Source organism: Diplotaxodon limnothrissa, linkage group LG18, assembly GCF_057381915.1.
Source record: "Diplotaxodon limnothrissa isolate DT_005_m linkage group LG18, D_limnothrissa_male_GT1.1, whole genome shotgun sequence".
Classification (NCBI taxonomy): Eukaryota; Metazoa; Chordata; class Actinopteri; order Cichliformes; family Cichlidae; genus Diplotaxodon; species Diplotaxodon limnothrissa.
The window spans coordinates 40933608-40958567 of record NC_140613.1 but is presented as its reverse complement, the minus strand read 5'-3'; the positions used below and the strand labels follow the sequence as shown (position 1 = coordinate 40958567).

General features: G+C 39.6%; 1 protein-coding gene across 2 annotated transcripts in view; it reads right to left on the bottom strand.

Moving 5' to 3' along the window:
• Positions 1-3566: 3566 nt before the first annotated feature.
• Positions 3567-24960, bottom strand: part of LOC146614183 (disks large-associated protein 1-like) — a 66245-nt gene continuing 44851 nt past the window's right edge. Inside the window, exons 5-14 of one of the 2 annotated variants that reach the window (XM_085377537.1) lie at positions 21789-21913; positions 19161-19286; positions 18857-19015; positions 18454-18536; positions 17499-17544; positions 15897-16178; positions 11103-11235; positions 9084-9175; positions 8218-8370; positions 3567-3791 (exon numbers count right to left, since the gene is read on the bottom strand). In XM_085377537.1, coding sequence (XP_085233663.1) covers positions 3567-3791; positions 8218-8370; positions 9084-9175; positions 11103-11235; positions 15897-16178; positions 17499-17544; positions 18454-18536; positions 18857-19015; positions 19161-19286; positions 21789-21913 — 1424 coding nt within the window. The remainder of the gene's footprint in view (positions 3792-8217; positions 8371-9083; positions 9176-11102; positions 11236-15896; positions 16179-17498; positions 17545-18453; positions 18537-18856; positions 19016-19160; positions 19287-21788; positions 21914-24960) is intronic. The other variant, XM_085377538.1, reaches the window with a different exon arrangement.

Below are 24960 nucleotides of genomic sequence, written 5' to 3'. Positions count from 1 at the left end.
CACTGGCTGTCAAATTTTTCTATTAGTCATACACTTGAACTTTGTTTTCACTCACTGTTTGACCAGGCACTAAACCTACTTAGCTACTTGGCTATTTTAGGAAAAGATAATAGTTGTGGTTAAAATAAAATATATATGGCTATCACTGGATGGCTACTGAAAACTAAATTTTGAGCCCCTTCTGTCCAAAAACGTATGATACATTTTTGAACAGCTCAGGTAAGCTTATATCAATGTCATTATTGGTTTTAACCCAAATAAATTTCAGTATTTTACCTCAGTGAATGTAAACAAATGTAAAGGGTGATCAGCTGAACACTTTTAGTGCATAACTACTGTGGCTTTACTTCAGCTTCAAATCATGGCAAGGTCATCTGTTACAGTTGAGGTTAGAAGTTTGCATAAACTCCTCATGGGCATAAATGTAATGGAAATTTTGAGCTTTTCATGATCACAATTCTTTCTTTTTTCTACTGTTCTTTCTTTTCCGGAATTATTTTAGAAAACTAAAAAAAGAATTGAGTGCACAAGTTTGAATTTATTTTGATTTTTTTGTTTTCTCTAATCCAGACAGGGTCATGGTACTGATTGGAAGGTTGGTGGTTCAATCCCTGGCTACTCCAGTCTCATGTCTAAGCATCCTTGGGCAGGATGCTGTCTGATGCTGTCTAATGTGTGTATGAATGTAACATAGAAATCACTTGTATGTAGACGTAGATGATGTGGTAAGTTGTATAAAGTGCTTTAAGTGTTCAAGTAGAGTAGAAAAGTGCTAAGAACCCGTCCACTTACATATCAACTTCTCATTAGTGATCATGTCTGACAGTGGTAGTTGTTCTTTGAAGCATAAACATTATTTTCCAGCACCTACTGGATTGATGAATAGTTAGAGCAATGGTAAAGTCTAAGGAACTCAGTGAAGATCTAAGGAGAATTATAAATTTATACAAGTTGGAAAATCTGTTAAAACTATACCACTACAGTTTCCAAATCATCAGTTCAAACAACTGTACACGAGTACAAGTTATTCAGATGTGTTACCACCTTCACCCTCAAATGAGAGGAAATTACTCAGGATGTTCAGGAACAACCCAGTGGTACATTGCACAAAGTGGATGGAATAATGGAGGACAACCTCCAAACCTCAACTTCAACTCGAACCAACAGCTAGATGGGTGAAAAAAAGACAATGATCCCAAACACAAATCAAAACTTTTTGGAATAGATAAAGCAGGAAAACATTAAGATTCTGGAATGGTCTTCCCAAATCCCTGGACTCGAACCCTACTGTAAATGTGTGGACTAACTGATTAACTCATTTAAATGAACTTTTCCAATTCTGCCAAGAGCAGTACTCAAACATCATCAAACATTGTTTATGAGTACCAAAAGCGTCTGGTCAAGGTGCAGCTTGCTAAGGGGACATTTAACCAAATAACACGTAGGAGTACGCGTTTGAGGTTGCATGTATAATTTTGACCCTGTGTGGATGAAAGAAAATCCAAAATAAACTCAAACTTGTTTTTTAAGTCCACTAAAGATGTATGTGGCACGGGCCACCCTGGAAAAAGAACAGTTAAAAGAAATGAGTAAAAGCCCCAAATTACTGTGATATTCATGCCCATGATGAGTGTCAGTAAACGTCTGACCACAACTGTATGTACTGTATCTCTCTCAGCACCATCAATGCACTCTGCCCAACACTGTTTCAGTACCTGGTAAAAGACAAATCACCTTGAAAGCCAACAAGGAGAAACAAACTAAAGTCAAACCAAAGAAAGGGAGGATTTGCAAACCTGTGCACAGGTGGTGATACAAACACTTTTATGACACACTGCTGCCTTTCTGACAGTATGAGCACTTAATAATTCATGTGAAGGCTTTCTGCTTACACAAGAAGCATTAAAATAAAATTCTGTTTATTTATAAGTTGGTTTTTTTGTTGTTGTTTTGGTCAGCACAGCATTGAACTGCAGAGACAGAGCAACCATGTCAGACAGGCTTGAAACTACTCAAATATGGAAAAGCTCCAGTGAAGTTGTCTGAAGGCTTGTGTTAGCAGTGTCTCTGTCTCTGTTTGTCCACTGAAGGATGTCCAAACTATAAAATTGTATTGAAATTTGCAAAATAACAGAGATCTTCTTAAACCATTTCAGTCATTTTTAAGAGGGTTCATCTAGAGGAAGGAAATACTAGTTGATAATTACGTGGAGATGGAGAGGAAGATGAACAATCGTGATCACGGCATTCTCCAGAGGGGGGAGTGATACGCTGTTTTATACGACACCAGTCTGCAGTGTTCATTCAGCCACAAGACCAAAGAAATTGCCTGTGAGCACTCATGTGTTCATTATGTATGAGTGGCATGTGAAGTATTTTCATGTCACACAAGATTATTATTACTTCTGTGTGTTTATGTAAGATTGTCCATCACTTCTGTGCAGTACTCATTTGTACAAGTTAAAAAGGCATTTAAAAGACACCTGTATGATCTGACCAAATCTGTTCAGCTGATAACCCCAAACAATTAAAAGAATGAACGTTTGGATTTCATAGCGTCACCATTCAGCGGTGCAGATTTCAGGGATCTGACCCCATGCCTTCCCGTCTCCTGTGTGGGATCTACAGAGGCTACAAAAACACAAGTAAAAAACATAAAAGGTGCTAGAATGAGTTTTTCTGTCCCTGGTTACTATTGCAATGCAACATGGCAACAAACAGCATAACCACAGTTACTTCACCCACTGGATTTTGGGCTACCCTTATGAAACCAATCACCACCTTTGTTACTTTGGAGTCAGGAGTGATCGTATTTGAGCAAGTGTCTGTGTGAGGCCTAATATGAACTACCTGATTCAGCAAGTCCTTTCAAAAGTGATAAAATTAGCTAATATACCATGATAACTTTTGGAGAAATTTATTTAAGGGATTTAATGAGAGGAGATGACACATTTTGAACACGAGTCTAGTGGAGCTAAAGATTAGGTTGGCTGATTTCATTTTTGTGACCTGGAAAGCACAGCCACTCATTTATAGACAGTGCATGAACGTGCTATACCCCGTGGAAGAAGACCTGCTTCCTCTGTAGATATGTAAACTTGTTAAGTCAAACTCGTGTTATGGTTCAACACCTGATTATGAGATAGATCCCACCTGTGAAACTCCAGTCAGGAGAGTGTTCCCTACTATACACTCACTCTGTGAAAACTGATGAATATAAACTGAAATTTTAAAACCAATTTTGGGGTGTCTGCCATGTAGCTGCTGTAAAGAATGTTTAAACATGACCGAGTTTGGACCATGTGGACCATGAGTTTGGATCCAGAGGAAGCATGGTTACATTTACAGGTAACTAAATCAGTCAGGAGACAGGTGAGCATTGGGAAAGGGCACATGTTCCATCAATGTTCCAGCTCTATTTATCCTCAGAGTGCATTGTGCATAATGAAATAATATATCCAGATGCGTCTAAACCCTTTTCCTTTGTGTGGACAACCATACATTTGTTGTGTTCTGTGTGAATGGTGTGTACTGCGTGTCAACCCTGTGTGGCTCTGGCAGTGTCCTCATAGCCTTGTCTGAGCCTCAGGGATGTAGATCTCGATGCTGTCAGCGCTCTCTGTAGCTGAGTTTTGTCGTACAGATGCTGCTCTCTTGGCGGCCATCAGGCGCTTCCTGGCCTCCTGCCGCTGTTTCTCTGAGCTTTCCAGTGAGCGGTCTCTGGCCAGAGGGGGGTGATGATGGGGCCCCTTGGGTGGCTTTTTTGGCACTGGAGGTGGGAGCCGCCTCTCCTGGGAGGGGGATGGTAGGAGGGAAGGGCAGAACATTTCAGGAAAAAGACATACTTATTTGTGTGTGTGTGTGTGTGTGTGTGTGTGTGCGTGTGCGTGCGTGCGTGCGTGTGTGTGTGTGTGTGTGTGCTAATGTATGCCTAGGAATGAGAATGAGTTAAGATGACTTCCATTCTGTAGAATTCTGCATGAGTCACCCACTGATTATCAGAATCTTTCCATTTTCTCTTTCAAATAAGGTTTTTTGGTTGCTGTGTAACAATCTATATGCTTGAAGACAGCTGAAGTCATACCTCTGACAGAGACATGTATTTGTCTGAACAAACAAGGCTTTGGCATGATTGTAAGCTAGATATGTTCAAGTGAGAAAGGGTCCTTTTGTCTGTGTGCATGCATCTTTCCTATCTATCATGTGGCAAGGACTGCTCCTGCACATATGACATTTTCTTTATTTCCTTGCAGGACTGATATAGCTCCAATTTATTCAATATTTAGATTCCACTCTATGGCACCATAAATGTCCTGAAATAATTATTTTATAGCTCTGTGCTTCAGTCTTTTCTCTTCATTTTTACACTTCCTGCTGATCCCAGCTATTAAAATGCGAGTACCGTCTCATTTTAATTGCTAAAAATATGAACTGAAGGCGGGCTTGAAAACAAAACTTTCGACAATTTTGCTAAAATTATTGCTGCTCTTTAAGCTAGCTAAATTACAAAAATCATATAATTGAAATGATACAATTAATGATGGCAAAGGCAAAAAACGTTCCCTTTTTGAACGTGGTCGGGTTGTTGAACTGCATAAGCAGTGAGGTGGGACGCAGTAAGACAGTCATTTGGACTTTTTTAAATGATCCTGGTGGCTAAAAAGTCAAGTGGAAGACCCCAAAAAATGTCTCAGCACTGAGCCAGACAATATAATTGGCTGTCCATCAAGGCATTGGACGATCCTCGACCCAAATTAAGGCCGTTACTGGTGCAGCCCCATAACCATCAGACTGCATTTGAGACTGAAGGGCTTCAAAAACAAAACAAGGCCTCGTCTCCCTGAACGCCACACAACTGACCCTTTGCACCAAACATGGGACACTGAAAGGTGGAGGAAAGTTTTATTCTCTGATGAGAAAAAACGTAACCTTGATGGTCCTGATGGTTTCCAACGTTACTGGGACGACAAGCAGATCCCACCTGAGATGTTTTCTACACGCCACAGTGGACGGGGGTGCCATAATGGTCTGGGGTGCTTTTCCTTCAGTGGAGCAATGGAGTTCAGGGGTGCAGGGGCGTCAAACGGCCACTGGCTATGTCCAGATGTTGCAGAGCATCCCTCATGACTGAGGGCCCTCGTCTGTGTGGTAACAACTGGGTTTTTCAAAAGGACAGTGCTACAGTGCACAATCCCCGCTGGACAAGGGACTTCTTCCAGGAGAATAATATCACCCTGCATGTTCCCCTGATCTAAATCCAATTGAGAACAGTAGATGCCCTTCGTGCGGCCGTCTTCACCACTCACTTCATGGAAAAGCTTGCATCAAGCATGCCGCAACAAATTTCCAAGTGCTCAACAATAACGGTGGAGCTACTCATTACAGAGTTCATGTTTGGAACTTTGATTTCTGTTTGGGGGGGGGGGGGCCTAACCTTTTGATCAGCTGTAAAACAGCCTGTTCCAGTTTTAGTGTTGTTTTCAATAAATTGCAGGCTCAAAAAATGTTTTGCTCCCATTTCTTCTTGTTGCATGTTGAAGCTCTACTTGGAACCTTGTTAAGATCCAACCATGCAAAATATGATTTTTGGCCATTTCTTAAGTGGTCTTAAACTTTTGATCGGGACTGTACTAACTAAATGGAAAGATATGCAAATAAAAATCTGCTATTGATTGAAGTAACAGAAGAATGAGAAGACTTGCTGTGTACATTGGAAATAAAATATTTGAATTATACTTCAATCATAAAGGGTTAGCCTGAGCTTCATTTCCTTATAAATGCACCTACTGTGAACTGGTGTGTAGCAGTTTGATGTCCTGTAAAATGTTTTAGCCACACAACAAACAAAGCAAAAAGCCACAGACAGGAAGGTGGCTGTAAGTGAAAGAAGGAAGCAAGAGCAGAGAGCAGCATGGATAGATGGATGGAAAGACAGACATGATGAATCCTAGGAGGCCCACAGGGGTCAAGGCCTTGTGCTGTTGGCATTGCTCTTATGTTGACTGATGTTTGCAAGCACCTTCACTGTCAATACACACACAAAAAAACACACACAAGAAAGAAAAAGACAACAATGAGAGCAAATTAAAAAGCCAGTTAATATTCACAATGATGCTGAACATCTGCAACATTTACAGATCCACTCACACGTATGCACAGGCAACAGTATCTGTATAACCACAGAAACCTCAGCTGTCATTCACATTAATGATAAAAGTTTTTTTCTTGTTCTTTTTTTTCAAGTGGGGAAGGGGGCAAAATTGTCAGATGCTTTTGTTTTTTGTGACTTTTGTTAGGACACCCTGCCAACTTTACATGGATAGAGATTTTAAGCCAAAACATGATTTTTTTTCCTGACATTTTCTCAGTTTTTGTAAACAAGGAAAATCAAAACATGATACCAGAGTGATTGCAAAAATAATTCCACACCTACACTCTTTGGTGAATGTACAGTAATTATGCTGTTATTGTTATTTAGATAATCTCTACACAGAAAAACCCTTACACAACCTGTGAACCTTAAGGGATGTTCCAAAGTAGGTCACCATCCAAAGTAATGAGTAGACGCTCCTATTTCCCCTACTGCTGCCTTCACTGAGTCTGACACTCAAAGACTGTGTTCATTTTATTCTGCTAACAGTGAAACATTAGTGTAGGCTCACCTTACATCTGAGTTAAAGGTGTGAGAGTGTCAGCATAACTTATAACTTCATGACTGGTATGAATGCAATTTGCAATTTGTACACTGGCTGTTTAATGTGTAGGTTCCAGGTTGGACTCTCTGTTGCCTTCAGAATTGCCTCAATTCTTCATGGCATAGATTCAACAAGTTGCCGGAAACATTCCTCACGATATGTGGGTCCCATTCTACCACATCCTATATTAGATTGAGATCTGGTGACTGAGAAGGCCATTTGAGAATACATTCAAATCACCTTTCGTCCACATTCCGATGCTCAGCAGGACATCTTGACCATGTTGACATGTCTACATGAACTGAGCTGCTCCTATGTGATTATCCGGTTAGATATTTGCAAGGAGTTGAACAAGTATACCTAATAAATTGGTTGGTAAACATATATGAAATAAATGGACTGGTTTCTTTTGTTACTCACGATCAAACATATTAATATGTCATACAATTAACATCAGTGGATGCACGTCTGAGAGGGGCTTAAGAACACACATGAATAAGGACCTTAAAATGAACAGTTTGTGTAATAGTAACTGTTAAAAAAGGCAAAGTGCTTTCAGTTTGCAATCTTGTAAACCCTGGACAGATTAAATCAAGAATAAGAAACAGATCCTGGTTGTCACACTGAATATTTTTTCATTTTTATCTGACTGTGTTTGCTCATGTTCAGTATTTAAGCCTTCCAACAACTTTGCAGGCACATTTATGTCACTAAGCAGTCTGACATCATCACACTCAGACCCCTGTGAGTTCAACAGTTAGATGCTTAAAACAAACAGATCCAGCAACATTTAACTTTTTGGATCTTCAACAATCATCATGACTTTTTTACAGAACATGACAATAACAACGACTATACTATCATAGAGCAAGATGGTTTTTTCTGATTACAGTCCTGGGGGAGACAATTGTTTTAGTGTTGCTTACTTTTCTCTGATGTCAACACAGTGAACCAAGTTTTTATATTATTTTTATCTTTTTAAATCATTAAGTCGGACATGAAGTCTGACAGAGTCACATGAGGTTTGCTTTAGGCTGTAACAGAGCCACGTCACTAGAAGGTTATCTGTAGCTTTCAGTCATTTGAGAGTTATGGAAAACTGCTTGCTCTAAGATTCTGTGCTGTCATGACTCAAACCTTTATTTTCAATATTTACACTTAGCTTAAGGTTAATTATTTTAATTAAATGCAGGTACCATGTCAAGTCTAGTGTATTGTGTATATATCAACTGAACTTGTGTAAAACTGACTTAAATAGTATTTAAATATATAAATAAATATAATAAATGCATTATTATTATTATTATTATTATTAATATTATAAGTCAAAATCATGATGTGTAGCCACACATATTAGTTTTAGGAATGTGTTGAGCAGGAATCTTTGACCTCTAATGTGTCAGCAGTGAATGCTTAAAAAGGTTTGAAGGAACCGACAGAGGTCATCTTTTGGCAAGTAATGCAGTGAAAGAGCTGGATCAGCAATCATGTAGCCAATGGATGATGGAAGTTGTGAATGTACCTTTCTGTCTGGGGGATCCAAGGGCCGCCAGTTGTTGGCTCTGAGCTGGTGAAGCTCATCAAATTTGAGGCTTATGTTCTCGATTGACAACTGAAGCATATCCCAAAAACCGGCCAGATCTGAGGCTACTGGACGAGGGTGGGCTTTGGGGTTCTATGACAGTAGATAAGCAGGAAGAATAGAAAAAAAACAAGAAAATGAATAAAAAGTTGTTATACACACTCTCATGTTAAACTTTGTATATATAGTATCTCAAAAAACTTGTCTGTGAATTCTGTCTGTGTATTGTAAATATTCTCATTCTTTTCTATTCTTACTCTATTTCTATTCAAGTACAACACTCCCGTACTTATTCTTAGTTTATCTTATTTCTGTATGGTTGTTTAAATGTATATTTGAATTTTTTCATTTTCATTTTATTATTTTTACACACATTTGATCCAGGAGGACAATATTTCGTCCCACCGCATACTTGAGCGTATATATTGTTGGGCTGACAATAAAACACTACTTGACTTGACTTGAAATAGTAAAAGATACTGGTATGCAGTTATAGAAATATATGATGACATTTTGTATGATAAGCTTGGCATTAATTACCATTTGCCATTACTAATATTTTATTACATTCAGTTGATCAGTCAATCAAATATTCACTGTATAATCAAAGTAAAGGTTTTTTCTTCAGTAAATGAAACAATTTAAAAGGTTAAACATTAGAAAACACAAGAAAAATATTGGAAAATTTGAAATTAAAAAGCTCATTAAAAGGAAAAGGAAGAAATGAAATTTAAAAAAAATTTTTTTTTAGTTAGGCTTAAGTCTGCTACACAGAAACAAAACGCTTTCCACTGCTTCAGACTCACCAGGTTCTCCTCACACAGCTCCCTGAACTGCTCAAACTTCTGGGACATCAGAAGCTGAGCACTTCCCATAGCACTTCTCATCTTCTCTAGGACTATAAGCACAGACACAGAGCTTAGAAAGAGACTCTTCTACATATTGATCTGTTCTTAACATGCACATACTACAACATCACTGATTGGCAACTAACAAATTTGTTTAAGCCTCAGGAGCTTTTCTGAGAGCTTGACATTTGAACCTACTCTGATTGTGGGTGTAACCCTGTCCCATTAAATGCCATTGCTCTTGATGCTCAATTTTATGACTGTTTGAATTTGTTTTACATACCAGAGCTGACTACCTGGTCACACACAATCCTGAGGACTATATTATTATTTACAGTAGTGTAAAATTAGAATATCTTGGAACCATTCTTATTTTTCTGATTTTAACGCAGAAAAGTAAACTGTCACATAAACTACATTCATTACACACAAAGTACAATATAGTCATTGCATCAATGGCTAACAATAACTATAATAAATATAATATATATACAATATATTTACACTACCAGTCAAAAGTTTTGGAATACTTTTCCAATTTTTTTCTTGTAAATTATGCAGTTTAGCGTCTAATTGCACTCTGAAATGAAAGCAAATCACAAATAAGCAATTGGAGTTAAAAATAATCATGGAATCAATTTATAGATCAAAGTGTATTCTAAACTTTTGACTCATCAAAGTAGCCTCCTTTAGTAGATATAACAGCTGTACACACCCGTGGCATTCTTTCTACAACAGAAATCAGATATTCTTCAGAAAGTTCTTCCCATATCTGCTGCAGAAGTTCCCATAAATGTGGACCTTGTAGGTTGCTTTGCTTTCACACTTCTGTTCATCCCAAATCAGCTCGATGGGGTTTAAGTCCGGAGACTGAGACACTCCGTGTTTTCAAGCTTACCATCTTCTTTTTTCCTGAGGTAGCTCTGGCATAGCTTGGACTTATGTTTTGGTCCTTATCTTGTTGTAGGATGAACCCCTGACCAACTATAGGTGCATACCAGAGGGTCCTGCATGGGCCTGCAGAATGCTGTGGTAGCTGTTTTGGTTCAGGGAGCCTCTCACTCTGTACAAGCTGCTGACCCTGGATCCAGCAAACAGCCCCAGACCATCCCACTTCCCCCTCCATGTTTGACAGTTGATGCCACACGCTGTTGAACCATCCTTTCACCTCCTTGTTGGCGTACAAAAATCCTGCGTGGTGAACCGAAGATTTCAAATTTTGCTTCATCACTCCGTAATCCAGTCTTCAGTAGTGTAATGGCGGTGTTTCATGGCCCAGGCACGTCTCTTTGTCTTATTCTGATGTCTTAGCGATGGTTTTCTTGCTGCAACTCGTCCTGTTAAACCTGCAGCTCGGATCCTTCTCTTCACAGTTGAAACTGAGACTTGCTTATTACGAACACTATTAAGCTGTTATTAAGCAACCTCAGTCCACCTCTTGTGAATCTCTCTCAAGTAATTGACACTTTTCTTGGCAATCTTCCTAAGGCTGCAAATGTCTCTATTACTTGTGCACCATTTGCTAGCAGACTTTTCCCTTCCATTAGTATGCTTCCATACAGCACTTTGTTAACAACCAATCTTTTCAGCAGTGACCTTCTGCAGCTTTAGGACCCAATATACTCGCTATATTGGTCATGTTACCATTTATCGAGCACTGAGGGCAAAAGTACTTTTCCAGAAAGCCTAATCTTATCAAACTGTTTCACACTCTGTGCGCTATATAAATAAGATTTAATTGAACTGATATATCATCACAATGGAGGTAATACACTGTATTTATAGTATTTCAGTAGCAGTTGACTCAAACGCAACTTATTGAATGAGATTCTAGGAAACAATCAAATTTATATGTTGCCTCCTAAACCTCTGGAAGAGGATTCAAGCATTAGGAAAGCACACACACACGAAGGATGGGGTCTGAGAGAGATTTTTTGACATGAAGAACAACAACAACACACACACACAAAGACGTACTGTCCTCAGGCAGGTCATTCTCCCGCTGGTCGAGTTCCATCTGTCGACACCAGCCTTCCATGCGGTCGGTTTCAGCCTGCAGCAGCTTCAGAAACCACCGTCCGTCTCTCTGGCAAACTGATCTCTGCACCACCTGCCATTTAAATAATGAAACTCACTACAGAAAACTGTATACTGTACTTTCTACAGGGTTGATAAGTTAGTTGTAATTCACGTCACAAGAATTTAGCCTTGGCCATGAGGACACTCCTGAAACCCAAGCTGCCCCCATCTGTATGTGCACGATAGAGAAAGTGCTGTTTTATTGTGCTATGTTAAATAAATATATAACATATAAAATCAGAGAAAGTGCATCTACATACATACACAAATAAATACGCAAACAATAATAATTTCCCACTTGCCCAGTTTGGGGGTCACTCCCTCAAGTGCTAAGATTACCACGGGGACTCCAGTTGCCTTGACCCGCCACATCTTCTCTAGCGTTTCTCTCTGCCCTTAGTATTTGGTAGCGAGCTTCTCAGGATCCTTCTTCCTAATGCTATCACTTAGTATAGATACAACTATCACTATGGCCATCTTCCTCTGCTTGTCCACTACCACTATGTCAGATGGCTAATCCATCACCAGTTTGTCCATCCGTATCTAGAAGTCCCACAGGACTCGGTCATTCTCAACCACCCTGGGGGACGTCTCCCATTTTTGCCTCAGGACTTCCAGGTCATACTCGACACAGATGTTTCTGTATAATATCCAAGCCACGTGGTTATGGTGTTACATGTATGCCTTGCCTGCTAGAATCTTGCCGTTATGTGCTGGATTGTGTCAGGGTCTTTGCACAGCTAGCACCTAGGGTCTTGCCTGGTGTGGCAGACCCCAGCCTCTACACTTATAGGTTGTTGTCTGCTGTCTTTTAGTCCAGCTTTGTCCAGGAATTAGTAGGATATTTTATATCAACCACTTCTACCTGCTGGTGGTACATGCCATGCAGGGACCCATTGATGGATTCTTATCTTAATAAAGGTTATCTTAATTCAATTCAATTTTATTTATAAAGTGCCAAATCACAACAACAGTCGCCTCAATGCGCTTTACATTGTAAGGTAGACCCTACAATAATACATACAGAGAAAAACCCAACAATCATATGACCCCCTATGATCACGCACTTTGGCGACAGTGGGGAGGAAACATTTTATTAACAACAAGAAACATCCAGCAGAACCAGGCACAGGGAGGGGCGGGGCCATCTGCCAATCAAGTTTAAAGTTTCAAAACTCTAATTTGCAGCAGTCTCCTTAGATTGAAACAGCACCACTGTGACTCAGTCTGAGCCAGAAAATACTGAAGTTTAATAAAAATAATACTTTTATCGATCTGTGTGTTAAATCAACAGATTAAACATGAATAAATTATTCATTCTATTCAATCTAAAAGACTCAAATTAGGCTTAAAACGTTCCTTTTTGATAAAGCATAGAGTTATGGTGCAATAGGTGTAGTCTGCTCAGGGTTTCCCATGATGCACTGAGTATTTCTTATTTGCTCAACTTTTTTCACTCACTATGTGTTTGCACACAATTCTGTGTTTAATCATTAGTTATTATTAATCTCTTGCTCTCTTCCACAGCATGTCTTTGTCCTGTCTTCCTCCCCTGATGCCATAGAGAAAGAAAAAGATTTATCAAAGGAGCTGTGGGAGAAGATAACTTGAACTTTATAAAACAGGAAAAGGACGTAAAAAGGTATCCAGACAATTGTAGTGTTCAAACTCTAATTAAGAAGTAGAATTATGGTGAAACCAAGCCACGGACAGGTACACCAACAAAAGCTTCAGCCAAAACTGCCAGAAAATTGCAAAGAAAAACCCACAAATAACCACAGCGGACATACAGGACTCGCTGAAAAAAAAAAAAGAGGGGCACTTGAAGAACAATGGGCTACATGGTCCCCAGATGAAAACCACAACTGCACTAATGCCCCAAAGCAGCCTATTTACAATATGCTAAATAACTCGGAAGCAAGCCTCATTACCGGGATGGATTACTTACATTGGGGATTTGGGGATGCATGAGCTACACAGGCACAGGGAACCTGTCCAAAATTGATTTCAAGATTAATCCAGCATGTTATCAGAAAATACTGGAGGAAAATTTGCACTCCTCAGCCCGCAAGCTGTCAATGGGATGCACATGTACATTCCAACATGACAATAATCCAAAACACAAGACTAAATCCACCTTAAATTCTTACAGGATAAAAAGTAAATATTCTAGAGTCGCCATCCCAGTCTCCTGATTACAATGTCATTGAGCCACTTTTGGGATATCTCAAACATGTAGGTCATGTAAGACAGCCCAAGGATTTACAGGACCTGGAGGCATTTTGCCAAGAAGAATGGACAGCTTTACCATCTGCGAAAATAAAATGCATCATCCACAACAACCACAAAATACTTCAAGCAGTCATTGAAGTTAAAGGAGGCAATACACACTATTAAGAACTAGGGTATGTAAACTTTTGATCAGGGTCATTGGGGTAGTTGGGTAGTTTTTTTGACAATGGTGTCATCCAACCACTAACCATTAGTGAAAGAAAAGCTTTTGTATTAGCATCCATATTCTCTAGAGGAGGGGTCGGCAACCCTGGGCACGTGTGCCAGCTAAGGGTTAACTGATGGCACGACAATAGCTGGATTGGCCATCGGGCATACCGGTGGCCAGTCCATTGTTCAGTTGTTTGGTGGTGACTATGGCTTCCACAGAGGCAGCAGGTGGATGAGGGAAAGGGGAGGCAGGAGGAGGAGAGACCCGAGGCGGCCGCCGGTCCGAGTGTCAGGTGAACTGAACTTCAGGTAAGAAGTTATGACCTACAGTCTATCTGGGTCAGATATAAACCAAGTTTAGGTGGAGTTTATTTTCGTTGTGCTGACTTTTTACAGTCAGTTACAATAACTCGTGCTGCGTGCTAGCTAGCATGACGGAGTTTCCATACAGCTGGGTGGGTGCGATAATGTTACTGATAGTGAACTTTATTTTATTCATAAGGTTAGTTAGTAGAGTTGCCAAATGTTCCGTAAAAAATGGAATCGTCTCGTATTCAGAGAAAATATTACGCGTTTCATGTTGAGCTGAAAAAGAACAGTTTGTCCCGGACTTCAGCTACAATGAAAAAGACACAAAGCTGGAGTTACTCTGTGTTTACGCTGCACAGCTGCCTCTTCTTCTCTCATTCTCTCCCCCTCTCTCTCCTGTTGCTACTTCAATCATGAAAGTGATCAATGATCAGCTGATCGGCTTTTCTCTCTTCTTTGTTTATCGCCCACTTTGCTCCAGAAAGAGGAAACCAGCGGATGTCGCGCTAAACAACAGCAGCACGGTTAAGCTTGATCAGCTGTTGTTAGAATTTATTTAATATTAATTTCTAGTATCAGCTGATGTTTGCTGGAGCCACAGCTGTAAAGCTGCTGGTCATGATGTCGGTTTGGATATGTGGTGAGAGGGAAACATGAAGATGAAACCAGGAGATGTCCTTACTGAATCATCAGAGCTGAACAGGTGATGGAGAAACAGGTTTACCTTTTAGGTGACATGAATGAGTTGAAGGGAAGTTATAAACTGTTTCTGAGAGACAAATAACACCAGGATCCTTTTCTAAGCAGCTGACAGCTGGTAACTGTGCAGGGGCGGGTCTAGCAAAGTTTTGCCAGGGGGCCAGGTAGGGCATTAACAGGGAGAGGGGGGCACAAAGAAATACTTTCTTATTTTCATTTAAAATGTCTCGCTTTTATTAAATAATTATCTGAAGCTTACAACCAAAGTTTTTATTAGATGTAAAATGTATAGAAATCATACATAGACCAACAAGACTGTGCATCACTGTCACAACAGTGTTTGTTTTCATTCAAAGGGTTCGTGGCTTTTCCTGTAATACCTGGTGGGCCGGTCTCTAGTCAAAATCCCCGGGCCGATGTTTTGTCCCAGTCCAGCCCTCGGCACAACAGGTGTATTAGGTGTATGGACCAATGTTTTCTTTTCTAATCAAATCAAAAAGCTTTAATGAGCAGCTGGGTTTGTCTCGCATTAACTGGTTGGACACAGAGGACATCGAAATGCAGCTGATTGAACTGAAAAGCTCGACTCTGTGGGGGCCAAAGTTTGCAGAACTACGAAAGCAGCTGGAATCCACAGCTGTGCGTGTTCATGGAGCTGCATGTTCATCACTACCTGACAAGGTTAACTGTCTTCAGAACATTGCAGAGGCTTTATTGACAGTATTTGGCTCTACATATCTGTGTGAGCAGATTTTCTCTCACATGAGTCCTCAGGTCGCCGTCTGAATGCTGGACACTCGGAGACCTGTGTCTCTGAGTGGGAGACCAGAGATCACATTAACATGTGTGTCTCTGTATTAACAAACATGCCATATTGGCCCAGTTTATTTTTCTTATCATTGTTGTGAGGAGGCCATAAACATAAAAAAACATAAAAAGTCTTTTTTTTTTTCAAAATATCTGATAACTATTCGCTGATAGCTGCCAATATCTGCCAACAAATATAATTCTATTCTAAGTTTTTCTATATATTGTGTAACTGTTAATATACAGCGTTATTACATCTATTGCTAATGCAATCATATGGCACATTGACTTCTGAGGGAATTTTAGATGGCACTCATCATCAGAAAGGTTGCCGACCCCTGATCTAGAAAATAGGCAAAACTTATGAGCGCAACTGTAAATGTAATGTAAAACTAAAGTTAACCAAATAGTATCACTGAATATTCTCCCACATACCTCCAGTATAGCAGAACTGTTGAAACTGACATCAAGTTGGTCATCTGTTACACTGTCTATCCATGGGTCTGGAGGGGGAAGGATGGATGGGTCAAAGCCCACATCCTCATAGTCATCAGAGGCACAGGCATGGTAGTGGTTCCCTGAGCCCTGGATGCTGACGGTGGAAGTGGTGGCATCGCGGGAATATTGCCGAGGGATGGCACGAGATGACAGTATTTCCATGTCAGTGTCCGGGGAGTTTATAGGTGTGTCTAGTAGGTCTGGCATGTCCAGATCTGCCTGGATGGAATAATGAGTACAGAAATCAGTGGATTTGTGAGCAGTGCAGGTCTGTTATACCTGTTTGCATTTGTTGCTAAATGATGTTCACCCTCATTTAGAGATGAAGTGAAGGGGCCATAAAAAAAAATCAACTGACTTCCTCAGAAACAGATGATGTTTTTTACAAGTGTAATATGTTTAATGAGTATAACGGAGTAGGCCCAAATTTGGTTATTTTTATTAGTTTTTTGGCTTTTTTTACTTTACTTTTGAGGAAATTTTCAAATGAAAAGACGATTTCTACTCGATTAAAACTGCAACCAAATACCACCGCAATCTCAAGCCAAAATTGATCTTTTTAAAGCTCAACATTTGTTCTTAAGTAGCTTTGAGCATCAATAATCAGTGTAGCATCATGTGCTATGTCATAGTTTCAATACCAAAACTGCACCAACCGAATGTCTGTCATGTCAACTAACAGAAAAAAGCACTGATGCCCTCAATAATTAATTATTTTATGACATTTCATCTTAAAAAACCCCAAAACTGCATTTTGGATAAACTTTTAAAGAACGATATCACCATTTGAGTTCGGTGCCTATATTCTTGTTTTACATTTTGTTGCCAGGCTCATCTTCAAGCTGTGATTGATTGATTGTTTGAAGGTTGAGCGCCTTCAAATATTGCACAAATACAAGAAAGCAGTCCTACATATGTGTTTATTATATGCACTGAAGGGAATGTACTGGTCAAAAATTACTCCGAAATTCCTCACAGTGTTTCTGGAGGGCAAGGTAACGCCATCCTGCGAGTATCCAGAAAGTAAGAAACGAAAGAAAGGGTTTTGTTTGGGTATTCCTCGACTACAAGGACTTCAGTAAAAGACTGTTATCCTTTGAATACTAATAGATAAAAAAAGGCTCTCAGAGTAGGTAATCCAGCACAAAAAATGTAGCATTCATAAAGCTCCATAATTGGCTGCAAGTGAATACTATGCGAATTAAACTGTAAATATATATATTTTCTGATTATAACAGAAATAGTGACAAACAAACAAAAGACATATGTGCCTTTTTAAATGTAAATATCTCATAAGCTAAGAGGCATCATTGATCTCAAGCAAACTGCCAACTCTTGGACCATGTTCTGGTTCAGTATAGTATTTCTCATGTTTTTAAAATATGGGTGTTTTGTTAAAATATAGCCAGTGCATTTCTTTTACCTTGCAGCTCTGGTGCAGGTTTTTCTTTAGCACTGCTTTAAACTCAAAGCGACCAGTGTGTCTCAAGGAAGCTGCAAGCATTATTTTGTATGGGTGCAGTCGGTACCAAAACTTACCTGCACAGCTGCTGTCACACTATTGGAGCGCTGGAACCGACGATACCTGAGCATCAGAGGGGGAAAAAAGAATAAATACTAGAATAAAATTTCTGCCCTCTGCTTTCAGAGAACATACGTCTTCACATACACATCTTTAAAATGTTGTAAGTTTACATTTGCACTAGTCTATTCTTTTTCCATCTAACAATTACTACTTTTTTGTTTGGAGATTTGAGGTTCCCTGTGACTCTAGGATGTCAGTTGTGAGAAGAGGTGTAAAATGAATGCTACCAGAGGTTATAAAAGATTTTCTAAATGCATTAGTGCCATCTGAGCTTAACTGTTCAGTGCTCCAATAAAAGAAATAAAAAAGTTGCAAGTAGCGCAAAATAAGGATGAAGTAGCTGCTTGTAAATTAGATGCATCATAATCTGGGCTGGCTTACAGTTTGACACTGTCAGTTTTGCTAAATCAACAGTCTTTCTCCACCATCATGACAGAAAAAGTTATGCTTTTCCAAACTGTTTAGATACAGCTGAATGTTTGTATCTTGGTCACATCCAACCTGGAGACCCTGAAGCAGATAACACATGCTTAAATGGTCTTAAGGGGTATCAAACTAGCACATTAAATGGCTACAAATACACAACCCATGTCCACTAGTAGATGGGATGTTAGGATGCTGAAAACCTGGATTATGAAGGATTCTTCCAGACTCAAAAGACAGAGGATGAATGAATGAAATAACTTGTGTAAGTACTGCTTCCCTTGCTTGCACTCTCAGAGGAAAAGCACACAGAAAAAAACATGCTGGAGAAAACAAAAGAGAACATTTAAAACAGTCAACTGTTTGAAATGTGCTTCCCAGTAATAGCTTCAAAGAAATGTATAAATGACAAAAGAAGTAGAAAAGAGGGCTATTGTGTTATTGTGTTTAGATACATTAGGCTAAATCCAACAAAAAAAGTCTCACCCTCTGTCATCTTCCACTTGCACACCTACAGAGGTGAACTTGGAGGGGTCCTCTGGATCCGGAACATCCTCTGGTCCGTCAACCTAGAGGAGGCAAAAAGAGCAAAACTAAAAATAATCACAACAATAAGCTTCATAAAAATGAATATGCATTTCTTTATGTAAAGGAGACCCAAGACAGATTACAGATTAATAGCAGATCTAGAATTTTTAGAAAAATAGTAATAGTCATCGTAACAAAGAGGTGAAACAGACCCCTACTTTGTGTGAAGCTTGTTAAATATTCTCTATCCAGCAGGGTAACATGTGGTTCTTAGCAGAAATGAAAACACAGATAAACAAGCTCCACATAATTTATAAGTAACTGAAGCTCAATATTTCGTTGACCGTGATCTCACGTATACCTGGATGCCTATGGAGAGACATTTTCCCTTCCTGAACGCATCTTTCCTATAATCATCCCGGTGGTCTTCAACTACTTGCCCCCTGCTCAGGATTGAGGGGATGGTGGTGTTGACTGTCATGGTGCTATTGTTGACATGCTGACTGGCTGGTCCGTGGACCTATGCAAGAATATTGAGAACACTGTAAATACAATATTCAGTAAGACAATAAAAATACAGTGTATTCTAGCTGAAATTGGAAAATATTTGTGGGTGTTTATTACGACGATGCTTACAGTAAAAACTAAAGCACTAAAGCACTGACCTGAGCATTAGCAGCCTCTATGGCAGCTGTCAAGGCCTTCATGCTGTCAATGCTTTCTGTGGAGTTACTGAGCCCTGATTGGATGGTCATGTCACCTCTAGGTCCCTCTTCTTCCATGTAGGCATCCTGGTTAGTTTTAGAATACACAGTCATTTTAAGACAAGTTATATCACACACCTTCATCCATCCATCCATGAATAAAACCATGAATGAGCTGATGAACATTACCTGATGCTGCTGAAGTGAAGCAGAGTAAAGTTACAGAGGTCTTATTAGAGACACAGCTAAGCATTTTGCAATTTGGTAGAATTTGTAAAAGTTTAAATTTCTTCGGTATTGAACAGCAGAAATTAGGCATTCTTGTTGGAGGTCATTTTGGGGGAAAAAACCAGCAGCCAACAGCACCATACACAACAGTAGACTGGTGCTTAATAAGCAGGCGAATAATGCAGAAAACAGAGATTTGAAATGGTCAACTGTTCTTGAAGTAGAAGAAGCTGGTGGTGGAAGCGAAACGGCAAAAGTTTTTAAAAGCGCAGTTTTTATATTCTTTTGTGCTGGTCCAGTGAATTTTGGTCAGAGAGTGACAAAACCTGCAAAATCTGTGAGATGTCGCCCTTTAGCACCCGACGTGCCCGTGTACACGCCGTTGGGTGAACGGGGTGACCGTGCTCTGTGTTTACATCTTTTTAGTGGAATCCGTTACCTGCTCGCATTTGCTGTTTTAGCTGTTTGGCAGTTGTTGAAATAGTTTTGTAAGCTTTAGCCTGAGATTCTGGCGTTTCTGGCAAAATACATTTATATTTAAAAAATTATTCAGGATTTAATGAATTGAAATCGCTTTATTCAAACTAAAATCGATTTGAACCAGGAAAATCCATTTTTTATACCCACCCCCAATCCTGGTACCCCATGCACTTATGGACATCCTTATGTTCGAACATGGTCTTCGTTATGGACAAACTGCACAAAAGACCAGTAATAAAACACCACCAAGATTCAGATTAGTTCTCTCAATCACACCACTCCACATCTCGCTGTTGTTGCCCATGTGAGCGTTGAAGTCTCCCAGTAGCACAAGGGAGTCACCATCAGAGGGGATACTCCCAAGAGCATCCCAATGTACCCACAAAGGCCAAGTCCAGTCTGGAACAGAGTCCAGCCCTTGTCCAGGAAACTAGTTTCAGAGCCCAAGCCATGTGTTAAGCTAAACCTGACTATATCTAGCTGGTATCGCTCAACCTCATGCACTAGCACATGCTCCTTTCCCACCAGTGAGGTGACATTCCATGTACCAATAGCCAGCCTTGATTGTTGGGGATTGGACTGCAGGGCCTCCTTCATTACATGAAGTTCATCGATCATCAAATTATTTATCTGTTATTGGGGGCAGGTTCTTAGTATTTGTGCCTCTGTGCATCACCACAGTGAATTTTAAACAAGACCCTTAGCTTTAACTCAGGGGATTTACCAAAAGTATTGTATTAACAGATTAGAAACTACATTCCCCTATTTTCAGATACCCGAAAATAATTGGACAAGCATGTTCAAGTGAGACCTACTCCCTCATTAGTTTATAACCAATTCAGAAGATAAGAGATCTGGAAATGATTGCACTCAATAGCAATCATTTATGTGCAGGAACTCTCAACATGAGGTTCATGCACATAAAGGAGGCCATCACTAGGCTGAAAAAACAAAATAAACCTATCAGAGAGATACCACAAAGTTTAGGAATGTATAAATCAGGGGTGTCAGATGGTCTGCTGGAACAAGTAATGCACTGCCCAACTCTGTAACCAGGATGACCAGATTATCCAGAAAAATCTAAAAGTGCAGTTCTGTAAAAATAAAATCTTTAGACAGATGAAACTCATGAACAACTCATTGATTCAGTTCTATTTCTACTGGGTCAATTCACAGCAACAGTCGCCTCAAGTCATAAGCTAAAGAAGATAACATCATCTGTCAACCAGGCAATGTTATGACATGAAGATGTATGTCTGCCAGTGGAACTGAATAAATAGTGTATATTGATGAATTATGTGACTGCTGAGCAGGGGTATAGTCAGATTTAGACTAATGGTACAAAACGGATTGGATGATTTTTCACAGTGGAAATTAATAATGACCCTCAAAGCAAAGAAATAGAATATTCTTCAGTGACAAATCAGTCATCTGATCTCAACCAAAGAGGACAAAACTGAAGGCAGACGAGACCCACAACAAGCAACAACTGAAGGTCACTGCACAAAGGTCTGGCAGAGCATCTCAAGGAAAAAAATACAGCACATGATGATATCCATGGGATCTAGACTTCAGGGAGTCAATGACCTGAAAGGACTTTCATCCAAATATTAAAATTAATTCCTATGTTTTAAATTGTGTTGAAAATGATGGACTGCGTATAAAAACAGTTAATGCAGGTTTTTTCTTTTTTTTACTAAATTCCAAATTATGGACGAAACTGCACAAGACCTAGTGTGAATGCAAGCACTATTACTCAGGAAACAATGAAAGTACGTATGCTTCCTTTATGTTGCTATGAATGACACCTCCATGGTACACATAAGGATGTAACCACACAAAGAGCAGATTAATATGATGGACAAATTCTTTGTGCAGTACCTGTGCAGACTCTGTGCTGCTCTGGGCTGTAATGGAGATGTATGGCTTGGAGGCTGTGGAGCAGGTTGAAGTTCTGGGTGGCACTGGAGGAGGAGTTTTCTTGTAAGTGGTGATGCAAGATGAAACTAAAGGAACAAGAAAGAAGAAAAGAAAACGGGAAGATGAGGAGACAGGATATGTTATAAATTAGTTTGATATACAAATACTGCACCAGAATGACAAGATTTGAGGTAACTATGCCTACAACCAAAGTTGTATTTTTACATTTGTACCCAGATACAATACCCACAGAAGATAACTGATCACATTTTCGATACCAGAAAACCTACATCATCTTTAAGGACATCTTTTATTTATTTAATTCTAAAAATGGATGTGGATATATCAGAACTATGACACAATATTAAGCCACATTTTCACAAAAGTGAAAGCTATTTTTTATGATGCTGAAAGGTGCAAGTTCAATAATGCAACGAAAAACTATAATCCTATATACTCGGAAGTAAAAATTAAAAGAAAAATGAAAGAACAAAGCCGGTGTAGCCAACTGAAAGTGGCTGGGGTAGATGAATATAAAACCTAAGGACATGTTGTGGACTTGTGGACAGGAACATGTGTCCTTATAACTGTGTGAAACAGATTTGTTTAAGTGATGTATAAATAAGCCTCTGCTTTATTACACGTTCCACACAATGGATTTAATGTCACAGGTTCAATGCTGGGTGACAAAACAACAGACAGGTAGACAGTTTCGCAAGGGTACTGATCTAGAGCTATCAGTTTAGTTTTTAATTAAATATAAATAGTGTGCAGGGAGATATGCATTGTGAATAGGCCTCCAAAATATGTAATTGACCAATAATTATGTAATCACAAGGGATAATTAAATGACCAGTCATCTTAAGTTAGTTTATGTAAGAACAACGTTTCCTTAAAAACATGCAGTGGTAGATATTTATGCTTGACACACACTAGGGGAGCAGTTAGGGTGGGGGCACAACAGTCTAATCCCCAGCTACTGAAACTAGGTTTTAGAACATAGAACACCATTTCATACTGTGTTATACCTATTCTAGTTATAACTGAGAAAATATTGCCTTAGTATATTTTAGCCAGAATTATCAGACTCTTCCATCACAGTAGATGGTAAATGGACTGGTTCTTATATAGGAATTTTCTACTCTATTTGAGCAATCGAAGGGCTTTACACAACTTGCCTCTTTTTTTCTATGCAAGTGCTTTCTATCTAACATTTGCATGGATTCATACTCCAATGGATGCATCAGTGAGCAACTTGGGGTTAGTATCATGCCCAAGGCTATTTGGCATGCATACTGGATTGTCTGTAGAAGACGATCAAATCAACTTCCGGTTAGTAGGTGACTTGCTCTACCACCTGAGCTACAGCCACCCCAATAAGATCTCACACTTGTAAGTTGGTGGAATAGGTCTTGGAAATAAAAATATAATGATAAAATACAATCAGCTGTAAGTTTAACCAATAGAACAAATAAGAAAATATCATGTATAAAATGATTCTTACTCTTACTGATAGTCTGACCATGGAGGCTAGGTATGTGTGTCTGTATGTGTGTGGGTGTGTGTTGTAGTGGCAGATTTCCATACTCTATGCATTGATCACATGTTTGAACAATATCACTTTAGTAATAGTAAAATCACTTTGTCTCAAAGTTATAGATATGTAGGATGTTATCACAAGTGGGCCTTGTGCTGATTACACTTTCACAGTGGGGCCATTGTATGTAGGTTAGAGACATCCAGGTGCCACATGTAAGGGAGGTGACGGGTGGTTGTAAATTTCCCTTTTGGAGGAAGGGTTTGAGGATGAGCTGAACTGGGAGGTATAGAGCTACGTGATGTGCTGTGGAATTTCCTTTGTCTGAGTTTGGTCAGGTCGTATTTAAGAGTTCAGGGCGGTGCCCATCTTTAGAGACCTTTTGGTGTGTTACCTGAGTGTTTTTCTCATGTTCATGTGAAAATAAGGTAATGATACATGCAACTGAAGTAAGATTGCATAAACTGAATAAAACAGAAGGATATACACATGTGACTGAAAGTTCAAATGTGATGGAATTACTGAAAAGTCATGCTAAGAATAACATGGAAAAGAAGATGTTATACAGTCATTTTAAAGTTTGTTTTAAATTGTGTATGTAGAAAAGTCAGAAAGAAAGAGGATGATAAGTCGTGATATCTTCTGATGTCATCTCAGAAGATGTTACATCCAGAGAGAGAGGAGAAAGGATGACCTGGTACAAAAGTGTTGCGCAGAAGAAATAAGCTGCTCTTCCCTTAAGTGAAAATACATTGATGTTGGTTTTTTTTTTGCACTAATAAAGTTGTGGAGTTGTAAAGTATTTTGTCTAGTGTCAATTATATCATCAGTTATATCATTATCGCAAATTTTCAAATGTATATCGTGACAAATATTTTTGGTCATATCGCCCTGCTCTAACTGTGACTACTGGAACAAGAAGGCATAGGTGGGCAAGAGATAAAATCAGGGCACTGTCGGAATGTCACTACACAAGTAACACCAGCGGAAGGGGTTACATGAAGAGGACAGGGGACCTGTGGAATCTTTGATACACAGTATCATGTCTGACGACGAAACAACTACTAGCTCAGTGTTCCAAAATTCAGAAGAAGGGACTGCTATCACAGCTGGAGATCGACAAGGTACAAAACAAATACTATGGCAAGGGGGAGGTAGGATGGGGGGGGGATATCATCACCCCCACCCGAGATTGGGTACCAAAGCGACAAGTACGATGGAAGAAGGAGAATTGAGTGTGAGAGAAACTGACCTGAAAGAGAGGATGATTGCAAAGATGGCAATATGGAGCAGGTTACCAAGACTATGTGAAGTACCCTCTGAAGGTCTACTAGAATGTGTGAATGCAGCACTATGGACAATCCCTACTGTGACCATCACCAAAACCAATCAGCTGATCTATACCACGGCAGCAGTGATCAGTGAGATGCTTGGCTACAAGATAAACCGCCACAAGGAGCAGTACCCTCCATGGAGAAGGAGACTAGAGTACACCACAGCAACCTCCCTAAACAGAAATTATCACAGTGGCAGACATCCAAGAAAGGGTCTCCAGTTTGAAGAGTTGGACAGCACCAGGCCCTGATTCACACCTGC